The following is a 12,164-nucleotide window of genomic DNA, read 5'->3' as shown; positions in this document are numbered from 1 at the left end:
GCATGCCCTATCGAGCCAGCCCCGGTGCTCCGTCAAGGCTGCTATTAGTGCAGTAGCAGGTAGCCGCGCATGCCTGCTCGCTTGCTTCATGCCCCTGTATCGCTTCTCGGCGCAGTATACTTGCCGCCTACTCGTTGTCGCTGTTTGCACCCTGAACACACACACACACACCAGCCACCAATTAACATATATGCATACACACAAGCAGCCACGCACCTCATCCTCTACAGGCCCAGACCAACATCTTCTACACACCCTGAATTGACGACGTAGCACGATAGCAGTACAGAAAACAATTCTATAGTCAAATTTCATCTAACACTATGTTTGCCTCGAAATCAGACTATTATGGTAGGGGGAGTGGGATCCAGGGGGCCCGAGAGTAGGGGAGGTATACCGGGCGGCAAGTAGGAGGAGTGCGCTGTCGAGGGAGCTGGGCACCGTCTTCAGCGGGGCTGTGGGACGGACGCCGATGAGCAGCCCGTTCGTCCTCCCCGCATGGCCGACGAGCAGCTGCGCGAGATGCGGCGGATTCTCCCGATCTCTTCCAGATTCGGCGACGGCGGAGCGAGGACGGGCACCGAGGAGAGGATGGACGGGGGCGCGGCGGTGGAGGGATGGGTCGAGGCGGCTAGCAGAGGGACGGTGCGCGCGGCAGCGAGCAGAGGGACGGGGGCGCGACAGGGGAGAGATGGGGCGCGGCGGTGGAGGTAACCCTCGTGTTCTCGTACAGGCTGTGGTGGCAGGGGGTTTTTTGCAAAAGAAAACGAAACGTTATCCACACTTTAAGTAGGACTGCGGGTCAATTTATCAGAAACGGGGGTACTTTTCTGCAAAAACGCCCGATGACGGACGACCAAAAGCAATCGCTGGTTTATTATTAGGGAAATATTTTAATAGTTTTTCTTTGGTTATTTCCTGTATTTTTTTTTTGTTTGTTTTATCTTTTCCCCTTTGTTCTTCTTTTTTTTTATTTTTCATATGCTAATTAATGAATGTTTTTAAAAAATATGATTTTTTAAAGACTTTTTACTTTTAAAAAATCATTTTTAATTCATGAACATATTTTAATTAGTGAATAATTTTAAATTTCACGAACATATAGTAAGTTTGTGAACATTTTAAATTTTCATTTTTTTCAAACTCATGTATGTTATTTGAAATCCATGAATATTTTTAAATTCACAGTCATTTTATAAAAATCCAACATTTTTTTAAAGTACATAAACTTTTGATGCAATGAGATTTAAGTAAAAAGTACTATAGCCGGGTTTTTTCCTGAGCTAGCAGTGGAGCGACTAAAAAAAAACTAAGAGAACGAGTGAAATAGGGAGCTGAGCCAAGCCGAGAGCTTCATGTGCCGGCCCATGTGAGCCTTATAATACTAATTCCACGATTTCAACGTGGGATGAGAGCTCTCAAGGGGCTCATACAACCACCATCAGCTCACACTGAGGTCGAAACATGGAAGGACTCCACAAGCATGCACCTAACAACTTCACTCTTCTCTCAGAACAATATAGTCTTCGGTGGCAGGCAAACACGATATATAGATGAAAGAACATAACATAATTTAAACCCAAGACGACATAGAAAAAGAGTTAATCTCACGGGGAAGAACAGCGCGGCGAAGCGCACGTTAGCCTCTAGTAATAAGCAACACCGCGTGCTAAATATGTGTGCGTGTGTGTGCGTGAAGTCCAAGATTGCAGGCCTATTCAAAATCAATGGGCTCCCCAAACGGCAAGGAATGGCAAAAAAACAGCAGCATGGCAGGCGGTATCAGGGCACACACGGAGAAGATTCAATCAATAGCTGCGGCCCCAAAACGACCAAGTCTTGGCGGGCTTTCCAGAAGCAAAGCACACAGTTCCTGAAATTTTCAGCGCAAAAATACCACACACACATGATCAGAGCCTCGTCTTCTCAAAAAAAAAAACATGATCAGAGCCTCGAGCATCAGCAAAACAAAAAACCTAAAACGTAGCTCACATGCACTGAAATATTAGGAAATCCGATACCATACCTTCTACAAGATCTGGCTGATCGAATGGAGCACACAATGTTTTGGCAGAGCCGAGATCGCCTTCGGTCCGAGCTCTCACGTCCTTCTCAACCTCCTGCACCAAAGGCAAGAAACTGAATGATAAACATGCTGAGCAGAAAGCCTATTTACAACGATGCAGAATATAATAGATGTGGAGAAGGCCTTCAGCTACCTCTTCATCGCACCATGGAGCCAGGATCAGCTTCTTGTCATTCACAGCTGCTGTGAATTCGTCCCAAGTGTAGACGACTTCAATGCAAGCATCTCTCTTCTGCTTGGCTGTTTCAAACAAGCTATCTTGAATCCTATCCAGTAACACTTGTACATGCTCAACCAAATCGGTCGAAGGAATATCAACCTTTGCACCATTATCTCGGCGGACAACGCGCACCTGAAAAGACAGAAGGTTGTGCTTAAATTACCCGCAGAATAAATGGTCATGAAGGTGACTAGTTAAACGCGACAAGATGAGAAGTAAATCCTTGTTAACTCTGTAAAAAAAACTGAATGCTGACAATTCCGGGTACCTGCTTGTTTGCCAGATCTTTCACATCTATCTCGATTCTTAGGGGAACACCTTTCATTTCCCAGTGGGAATGTTTCCATTCAGGAGTGTAGTTCTCGCGAGCATCCAAGTCTGCACGAATCCCAGCTTGGCTGAGAGTGTATACAATCGTCTCGCATACTTCTTTAATAGCCGTCATGTCCGCATCCTCTAATGGATCAGGAATAACCATGACCTGGATAGGTGCCACCCTTGGTGGTAGCACTAAGCCCTTGTCATCGCCATGGGTCATCACCATCACCCCAATCTGCAAGAAGACCAAAAGTGCTGCATATTAGATATCTGAACATAATTTAGGTGGAATATTCAAATGGGATATTTCAGACGCAAAACAATGTACTCCCTCCGTTTCTAAATATATGACGTTTTGGCAGTTCAATCTATACCGCTAAAACGTCTTATATTTATGAACAGAGATAGTACAATGCAATACATTTTCCTATAACATATAGAACACCCCACATTATTGCCAAAATTACCACATGGTTATTGACAGCCCGCTGAATTAGCATCAAAATTCTCAACTTGATGGGAAAATAAAACAGAACACTAACCGCTGCTCCTACACAGAACTGTCTAGTTAATTACAATATCAAAAACAGTTTTGTCGTGAAAAATACACCCAGATGTATACCAGCATTCCCGACCTTACCATTTCCTATTATTGATATGTGAATGCTTTGGCAGTGCTAGCAGGATACTTTTGAAAGAAAGTAGCTATTCGTGCGCGCTGGCTATGGTTGCAGGCCACTGATACCGATCGCCCATGGAATCACCTGCAGCTCCCCAGAGACAAGGAGACCAGACAGTTCTTTTGCGCTTCCACGACCTGGACCCTGGGTGATGGCCGGACTTGCCAGTTCTGGTCCGATCATTGGCTCCACGGTCAGACCGTTGCCGAGATCGCGCCGACACTGCTACTTCACATTCCGCGCAGGCGTAGACATCGGTGCGCGACGGGATCATGGACCGGGCCTGGATCCGCGACATCCATGGCTCCCTGGGACCGGCCGCCACGATTGAGTACTTTGGTCTATGGCGGCGTATTCAGCAGTTCCAACTCTCCGACGTGCCCGGCAAGATCTCTTGGAAATGGACTCAAAGCGGGAAATATACAGCTACCTCTGCCTACAGTCTACAGAGCCCTATTCCTCGGCTCCACCACCGCGCCTAATTGGCGGCCCATTTGGAAGTGTTGGGCGCCGACGAACGCCAAGTTCTTTCTCTGGTTAGTCTCCCTGGACCGCTGCTGGCTGCAGAACGAAGAGCGCGCCACGGGTTACCTCACGACACCCATTGCAAGTTGTGTGACCAGGAGTTCGAGACCATTGATCACCTGCTTGTTCAATGCATCTTCTCGAAGATCACCTGGCATGAGATTTTATCCTGGTGTCGCCTCCCGGTGCTTCTGCCTGGCGCCGACACGTCCTTCTTCCCGTGGTGGTCTGCCTTGCTGGCCGCTTCTCCGGCAAGCCTGCGGAAAGGCCTCAACTCCCTTATAGCCCTCACCACTTGGAGCATCTGGAAGCATCGAAACGCCGCTCTCTTCGACGGCCTCCGACCATCTACTGACGCCCTTGTCCACACCATCAAGGAGGAAGCCCGGCTTTGGTCTAAAGCCGGTGCTCGAGGCTTTAGCACTAATTATCCCTGTAATCTAGAACGTTTGTACCGAGGCTGAGCAACCTTATACATGCTCACACCACGCTCCTGGGGACGCCGATGCGTGCACGCCCCCTCGAGCGGCACCCTGTATGTTCTTTCCACCTATCAATGAAATGATACGCAACAATGCGTATTCATGAAAAATAAATGCCATGTACCTATTTTGCCACCTGTTGTTCTTACAAAGTGAATTTATAAGCTAGTCAAATAATTTACATCAACCAGCAAGATGTATAATCAGGTAAGTACATACATACAATATATGAAAACCGTCATTGTCATTTCCAACACTTCAGCATTCAGAAGAAAGTAAAACAGAGAAAAGAAAAAGAAACCCATATCAAGTAGAGGGTAAGAATTACCGAGCGGGTGGTGTACGCCCAAGAATTCTGCCACACCAAGGACCTTTTGTTCTTCTCTTTCTTTTTTTGAGCGGGATCATTCTCATCCTCGAAAAAGATTTCAAACATCTTTGCAAAGTTTTGACCAAGACAATTTGAAGTTGCGGCTTGTATACCGCGGCCAGTGTTTGGAATGAAGGCCTGAAAATAAAGAAACAGCTTGCTTTCTTACTAGGACAGCTTTAAGAAAGCTAGACGTAGCAAAGTTCTTATATCAGTACCTCAACACTGGTTGTATAAAGTCCACCGGCGAATTTTTCCACCTCACTTTTCCTCCCTTTGGACACTGGAACTGCTAAAAATTCTTCATATATCCTTCGGTAGAGTTCCAATATATGGAGAACCTGATAAAATTGTGAAAATTGAAATTCCACATGTAGGTCGGCATAGAATCATTTTATCAAACACACCTTATAATGAACACAGCAATATTTCATTCATTTTGGTCTGCCTTTGATACGCGAGGACTTGAGCAACTAGTTATTGGGAAAAATTACTTATATAAAAATAAGATTATTTGTGTTTGAGATATGAAAGAGTGACGTTATATGAGTTTCAACTTTCCAGTGATGTAATTTACGAAACAGTGATATTTTTTTATCCATAGAATAGACGTTTCGTATCGTATAGCTTCATTCGCTAAACTAGGTCAGCTTCTGCTTCAGACTAGCCATTTGTTCCCTTCATAATTCATATTGGGTTAAAACCAACCCAGTGAACCAGTGTTAGTTCATAACAAACCAATATTTAAATACTCCCTCCGTTCCTGAATGTAAGTCTTTTTAGAGATTCCACTATGGACTACATACGGAGCAAAATGAGTGAATCTACACTCTAAAATATGTCTATATATATCCGTATGTAGTTTGTAGTGAAATCTCTAAAAAGACTTATATTTAGGAACGGAGGTAGTAGTTCATAAGTAAGTAGTTAATACCTCTTCATCTGACTCCTCTTTAGTTGCAAAAACTGTATGCCCTTCTTGCCAAAGAAATTCACGGCTCCTGAGTAGAACAGTTGCAGAATGTTTAATTCAGGCAGTTGACGAGAGAATTTTATGTGGGTAAAAAAAAGGCCGAATGGATGCAGCCATAATCATGCGCCTTTGCAGAAACACAAGGTGCATGGAATTTGCTTCATTTCAAAATATTGAAGATTTTTTAAAAATTGTCATAGTTCTTGAGTGAGTGAGCATCAGATTGCTACTGTAGCAGAACAGTATGGTTGGTGGTTGTAGATACCATATAAGGTTGGAATTATGGAGTAACCGAGCTGAAATAATTCCGTGAAAGTCCAAGTTGCACGAGTCTTATTTACCAATCTTCCTTTGGTCCTTCCGTTCAAAATGTTCGGGCACAAATCAGAATGTTGGCATTCGAGCAACAGAGTTGGCAACAAAGTATTTGCTAGAGAGCTATTCTATGATTCAAAGAAACAGATGTCCTTGGCTCTAGTACTCAGGCACCATGGCACTATTATTTCAGCAGCCACTTTGCTACTGTATTTATTTCATTCGCACCGAAATGAATATTTTGCATTCACTATTACTAGTAATAACTAACAAGACAATAATGGCAATCTTGAAGACAAGCAGAATGGGAGAAGTGCACAAACGTAATAGGCCACCAGGCACCAAACAATGAGCTACCTTATTAAAGGAATTGGATTGCTACATTCCCATCGAACAACGCTGCACCACTGGTTGCATCTCAAAGGTAAGTTCCGATGGCTTCTTATCCATTTAGCGAAATATGGATACATGACCGTCTCACTCGTGGGACGGATGGCAATAGGAGCTTCCAGCTCAGAATTTCCTGTTTTAGTAACCCATGCCACCTGGAAAACAAATTAATAGTTTACTTAGTACTTGCCTTTTTTACATAACTGACCAAAGGGCAATAAGAGAATGGATAAAGCATCAAACAGAAGCTTAATAATAATATGGCACGGCTTATTAGGATCATCACACACACATTTAATTAAAGGAATAACATATTTCATGAAGCACTGATGGACTAAAATCCGCTTGGAAATTGTTTTAGAAAATGACAGCTGCCAACAATCACAGGCTTGCAGCTACTGATTTACACAATCTTATTGGTCTGACTGAGCTCTGGTGGAAGTTGCTTGAGAGGCAGCGACACGTGTCGCAAACAAGCCTCATAGCCAGCAGCAAACCAGTTTGGAGTTTTGACAGGTTGACAGGACACATTCTTCATTAATCATCCATTCAAGGTCTTCTACAAAGGGATATTATCAAGTTCGTTGAATTTAAATTGTCTTTACAACAGCAACCTTTCCTAAGTACAACAGCTTCATAAGGATTAAGGTGCTCAGGGAGTTTCTTCATGAGACTTGTGCACCAAATTTCACAAATGATTATGAGTGCTTCAGGTGCAGTTACCTCACATTTAACCAAAAGAAGAAAGAAAGAAAGAAAAAGGAAACAGTGGCATCCTTCAAATGATTCATAAAGCTCTGGTTTTCTGGTACCCCTTAGGAATTCTATTAGAACCAAACACTTCTTGTGGGCAGTGTCCAAACCACAAGAAGAAGAAAAAAAGAAAAAGAATAACGATTTAACTTTCCAGCATCATGTATGCATCATTTCATACAGATTCTTTTTCTTTCAGTTGTTAATCATACAAATGAAGTCACTTCAATGTTGGATATGCGAGTAGCACTCTAAGTCACTTCAAACGAAGTCACTGGCAAAATACAGAACTGAATGTAAGGGACGAGAGAAAAATGCACACCTCTGGAGCAAAGCCCTCAAAGTGGTCCTTCTTCTTCTGCACAACATTCTCAGTAATGAACAAAGGGAAATAATAAGATTTCAACTTCAGCTTTTTTATTTCTGCATCAAAGAATTCCTGCACAAAAATTACATATCGGTTATTAAAAGGAACGGGGCTATAATAATAATGTCAATGTCACTTGATAGATAAAAATAACATGAAACAAACAATGAGGATTCCGGTGCAGCCAACGATATAAATACACATAATTCAGAGTTAGAAGGTACTGATAAGAGAGGCTGATGCAACAAAAGTTGAATACAATACAGCCATAGACTGACGAAGAGAAGTGAAACTTATATTCATAATGCTGAAATAAATATGGTATCACATATCTAAGTGCGTAAGGGGGATTGTAGCTCAACATATCAAATGTCGATAAGTTAACTGGACAAATTAAGTTCAAATTAGTCACCATACTAACGATTAAAAAGAAAGAAGACAAGGCATATGCTTGACAAATCAAGCTTCAGATGGCACTAAAAATAAGTATCTACATATAGAGATGCCTTTCTTTCATCACCACAGAAGATGACATTTACAAAACTTGCAACAAAGCGTATTTGTATTTAATTGCAAAGAAGGGAAAATACTAACAGTCCATCAGAAACATCTCAATTAACTGAATTTCATAGCATAAAACTCACTTTCAGCAATTCCCAGATCTCCATCGCCCACGGCCTCAAAATATAACAGCCAGAGATGTCATTATACTCAATAATTTCACTGTTAACAACAACCTGCGCAAAGAAACAACAAAGCTTCAGATAAGACCCCCCTAGCAAGAACGGGATATTATCTGAATTTTGGTATCTGGAATCATCCAACTAGTGCACAGCAAATCAAGTTTTCCTTTTCTCTTTCGAGAAAACGAACTAAATGATAAAAGGAGCATTAAACCAAGAATAATTCAGAGAGCACGACTGCACCAATATCAAGGCGACAGGTGAACCAATGTACTATGTCGCATTCAAGAGCAAAAACTGTAACACAACACACACACAAAAAGAAGAAGCAAGTGAAGCAATCTCAGCAGTATTGTTGACGAAGTCATAAATTTTAAGCTATCCACCATAACAGATATTAACGGAACCATCATATCAAATCTTGTCCGGGGCTTCTTTCAGAGCCTTAATCATGGCCCCTATATTACACTTCACTTTCACTTCTAAGCCCAAATCGACTTAGCAAGCCTCACCAAGACGGCAAGGGCCAACGAAGGTAAGAAAACACACCTCGGAGTACCATTCTCCGAAGTTATCATCCTTCTTGAACGCCATCCCCAGTTTACTAGTGGATATGGATGGATCCTGAGACGCTGCTGCTGCACGGGATGAAATACAAATGTCAACTAAGTTGACTCAGAAGACAGAAGAATTCACAAAGAACCGGGAAAACATGTGTAGTGTATGTAGTGACGGCGATTCGATTATGAAAATTTGCAAAGTACTTCACCATCATGTTCGTTTGGACTTTGTGCAGACTCAAAATATCCGTCCTAATAGTATTTGCAGAAACTATCTTGAAGGCTTCTTGACAAAAAGAAGAGGATAATACTCGGGAAGAAAGATGACCAGTGCAAGTTTTTTCCTAGAACTTCTTTGACAAAATACTGTTAGCTTATGATGACCAGCTTTTCATCCCCCACCCCTATGCTTACTTCTGTAGTTACTAAGTACTGATGAGTGATGATGTAAGCGCCTCTCAACACCAGCTGTATTATATATGTTCGAGTCCAATTACTCTACATGCTCTCCACAACTATGATTGCGAAGAAAACCTAATACGCCAAATTATTTCGGTTGAGTTCTTGCGCACAAATAAAAACCTCAACGAAAAGGAGCAGAAAGACTAAGGAATAGCACCGGTCCAACAACCAAAATAGCAGAAAATATGGTGATTTGACGGCATGCAGCCAAGTAATTCGTACCTCAATCTTGGGCGCTCGGATACGCAGCGGCTGGGGAGGTGAGACAGGGCGTTGCTGCGGATTCGGGTGGAAGGGGGCGGAGGATGCTGCAGGGCAGAGCGCAAGCCGGCCAGCATATATCGCCCCGCTTCCGTGTCCGCTACTGAACCGAAATAGGAATAAGAAATCGGAACGGTTGGTGGTGGAAAGAAAGAAAGAAAGAAAGAAGACTAAATAATTCCTGTCAGGAGACCAGGAGAGTCAAGACTCAAGAGACAATAGGCGACGCCGCCACCTCATCGGTGGACGGTGACGTCTCCATGCAGAGGAGTGGAGATCGATGCGATGCGAGAGACCGGCGAGGGAGCGAGGGGATTTCGACGGGCCCCACTCCCTCCCATGCCGTCGAGGGGGAACGTGGCTTCATCGATAGCTCGGGAGGTCGGTCGATGCGATCAGTCACCATGCATGGCTGTGGTCTGGTCGGTAACATACGCTGCCTGTGCCGACGAGTGAACCTGGGTCGCCTCCCGATCGCCACAGCGCCAATCACGGAAACCGCATTACCCTACTTGTCGGGCCTCTTTCTTCTTCTTCTTCGCAAGATAGATAGATGGTGTTGGCAGATCTGGCATTACAGGGAGTAGTAAATGGACGAGACTTACCTGCTCCCCGCGGTTGTGCCCATGCGTGCTCCCGCGTACGTGGTTTGATTTGACTGGAACAAAATAAGACCCGGCCCCATCCCTTTAAAATCAGGGGGGGATGATTAGATTAGAAAGGGAAAAAAAAAAGACAGCCGTACGATGAAGTGGGAGCACGGATGGGAGCATGAGGAGGGAGCAGGCAAGCCGGATCTGTAGTAAATACATCGGTCATCGCTCTACTGGTGCTGATCCTAGTGTTACATTACAGCAGAGCGCAGTGCAAGGACAATTGCTCGGTCTGCTCCGAGCGAGTAAATTGCATAAAACAACCACACTTTGAGGGCCAGGGTTGCGGAAAACACTAGGATACAGATTCTCTGCAGAAAACATCACGTCTTGCGTAATTGTTTTGCAAAAACCACTGATCGGCGAATCGGGCCGTGTTAAGTGAGTTTATGATAGGTGGGGCCCGTTTTTCGCCTACGTGGCACTCCAGGCCGTCCCGACAGCCGGCAGACGGCGTTAGACGGCGCCGTTTGCTCCTAGCAGTCAAAAGCGTGAACCGTTACTCCTTATCCACTCTGCTCGCTCGCTCATCTCTCGCTCTCGCTCTGTTCTTGGTCGCCGCATCCGTCACCGCCGCGTCGCGCCGCCGCCGCAGCGCCATGGTGTCATGGAGTGATGGGTCGGATAGCAGCGAGCACACCTTGGAGTACATGAGCTCAGCTTCCGACGACGGCACCATTAAGGTCAGTTCTCAGAGTTAGGGTTAGGGTTAGGGTTTGATATTTGGGGATTTCTCGAATGAGCTTGTTCTCAAGTTGTGGATCAAATCTCTGGCATTCCTTTGCACTCTAGGTTCCTGCTAGCATTGAAGACTCAGATTTCGAGGGCCCCGAGACTGAATTGCATGTTTTGTGCCATGTACACGGGAAGGCATCAGAGAGGCGTGTTGCTTTCGAAGGAATTCACACTGGCAGGAGGTTTCTTTGTTGCGCAGAGAAGGTATGGTTCCAACTTAACTAATTGGAACGTGTGGATTAACTTAACAGATCTGTCATTTGTTTACCATGGATATGTATTGTGGCAGCAGGCATCGTATTATATTGTGAAGTTTGGACAGTGGATGCATTCATTGTTTACTCTGACAGCATTGTTTAGTCTGGATCTCGCAACATTGTTTAGTTAGGTCATTTTGTTAACTCTGCCATGTTAGCACATTTTAAGACAGAAGATGCATGGGTTAGCACACCATCATTGTTTACTTAGTAATTGTTTACTTTAGAGCAAGTTATTGTTTACTTTAGGATGTTTACTTTAGGACATGTTTAAATATTCTATCTTGAGCTTGCATGATCTGAATTTTAGGACACTTTATAAAGTAATCTAGCCCATCATTGTAAGCAAGTCACTGTTCTGTAATTCTTTATGTTAATACTGTTTTTTTCAGGAAGGTAAAAACTGTGGACTAGTAGAATGGATTGATCCATCTTGGCCCAATACCCTTGAGAATGCATTATCCAAGTTATGGTTTATGTATGAACAGAGTAAGAGAGACAGGACCGAGGACAATCTGATGAATTAATTTGATGTTCATAACCTGACACAAGAGAAGAAGAAGTTGCAAGCCAGCTATGAGAAGCTAGTTGAAGATGTGAATGGACTTTTGGATGCTCAGGAAAGGAGGGCAGAGGTAGAAAGGAAAGATCTTGAAAGTAGCAAGATTCAGGAGAAGTATGACATGGTTAAGAACCTAGCAGCTGCTCAAGCAAATGTCATTAGGAACATGAAGCTCAAGCTAGCTGAAGAGAGGAAGAACTTACAGATCCACATTGATGAGCTCCAGAAGACAGTTGAAGAGAGCAATGTGAAGCTGGAGGGGATCAAGGCCATCATAAATGGATAAGCAGGTGGTTGTGGAAGAGAATAATGGGGAATATCATTTGGCATTTGCTGACCTTTTGCAGAGTGTGGTTTGGCATTTGCTGTAATGATAGTAGTTTAAATTCTATTAACTATGAGTACTCCTGAACTATGGATATGTAATGTACTAATCTAGTACTATGATTATGTATGGATTTGAACTAGTGCCGAATGTGGTGGTATTTAGAGCTGGTGAATGTGATCTTAAG

The 12,164-nt window shown here is 43.6% G+C and overlaps 1 protein-coding gene across 2 annotated transcripts; it reads right to left on the bottom strand.

Moving 5' to 3' along the window:
- Positions 1–1,590: 1,590 nt before the first annotated feature.
- Positions 1,591–9,946, bottom strand: LOC123166188 (proline--tRNA ligase, cytoplasmic). 2 transcript variants are annotated; one of them, XM_044583958.1, is made up of 12 exons: positions 9,407–9,946; positions 8,712–8,797; positions 8,124–8,216; positions 7,435–7,551; positions 6,327–6,514; positions 5,616–5,682; positions 4,900–5,022; positions 4,640–4,819; positions 2,575–2,859; positions 2,220–2,438; positions 2,027–2,120; positions 1,591–1,873 (listed from the first exon to the last, which is right to left on the bottom strand). In XM_044583958.1, exons 2-12 carry the CDS (start codon positions 8,754–8,756, stop codon positions 1,809–1,811), a joined length of 1,476 nt encoding a protein of 491 aa, XP_044439893.1. In that variant the 5' UTR covers positions 8,757–8,797; positions 9,407–9,946; the 3' UTR covers positions 1,591–1,808. The 2 variants fall into 2 exon arrangements, with proteins under 2 accessions (XP_044439893.1, XP_044439892.1); XM_044583957.1 differs by having other exon boundaries at positions 8,712–8,800; positions 9,407–9,945.
- Positions 9,947–12,164: the final 2,218 nt, after the last annotated feature.

Source organism: Triticum aestivum, chromosome 7D, assembly GCF_018294505.1.
Source record: "Triticum aestivum cultivar Chinese Spring chromosome 7D, IWGSC CS RefSeq v2.1, whole genome shotgun sequence".
In the NCBI taxonomy this organism is placed as follows: domain Eukaryota; kingdom Viridiplantae; phylum Streptophyta; class Magnoliopsida; order Poales; family Poaceae; genus Triticum; species Triticum aestivum.
The sequence above is the reverse complement of the archived record's forward strand: the minus strand, read 5'-3'. Positions and strand labels throughout refer to the sequence as shown.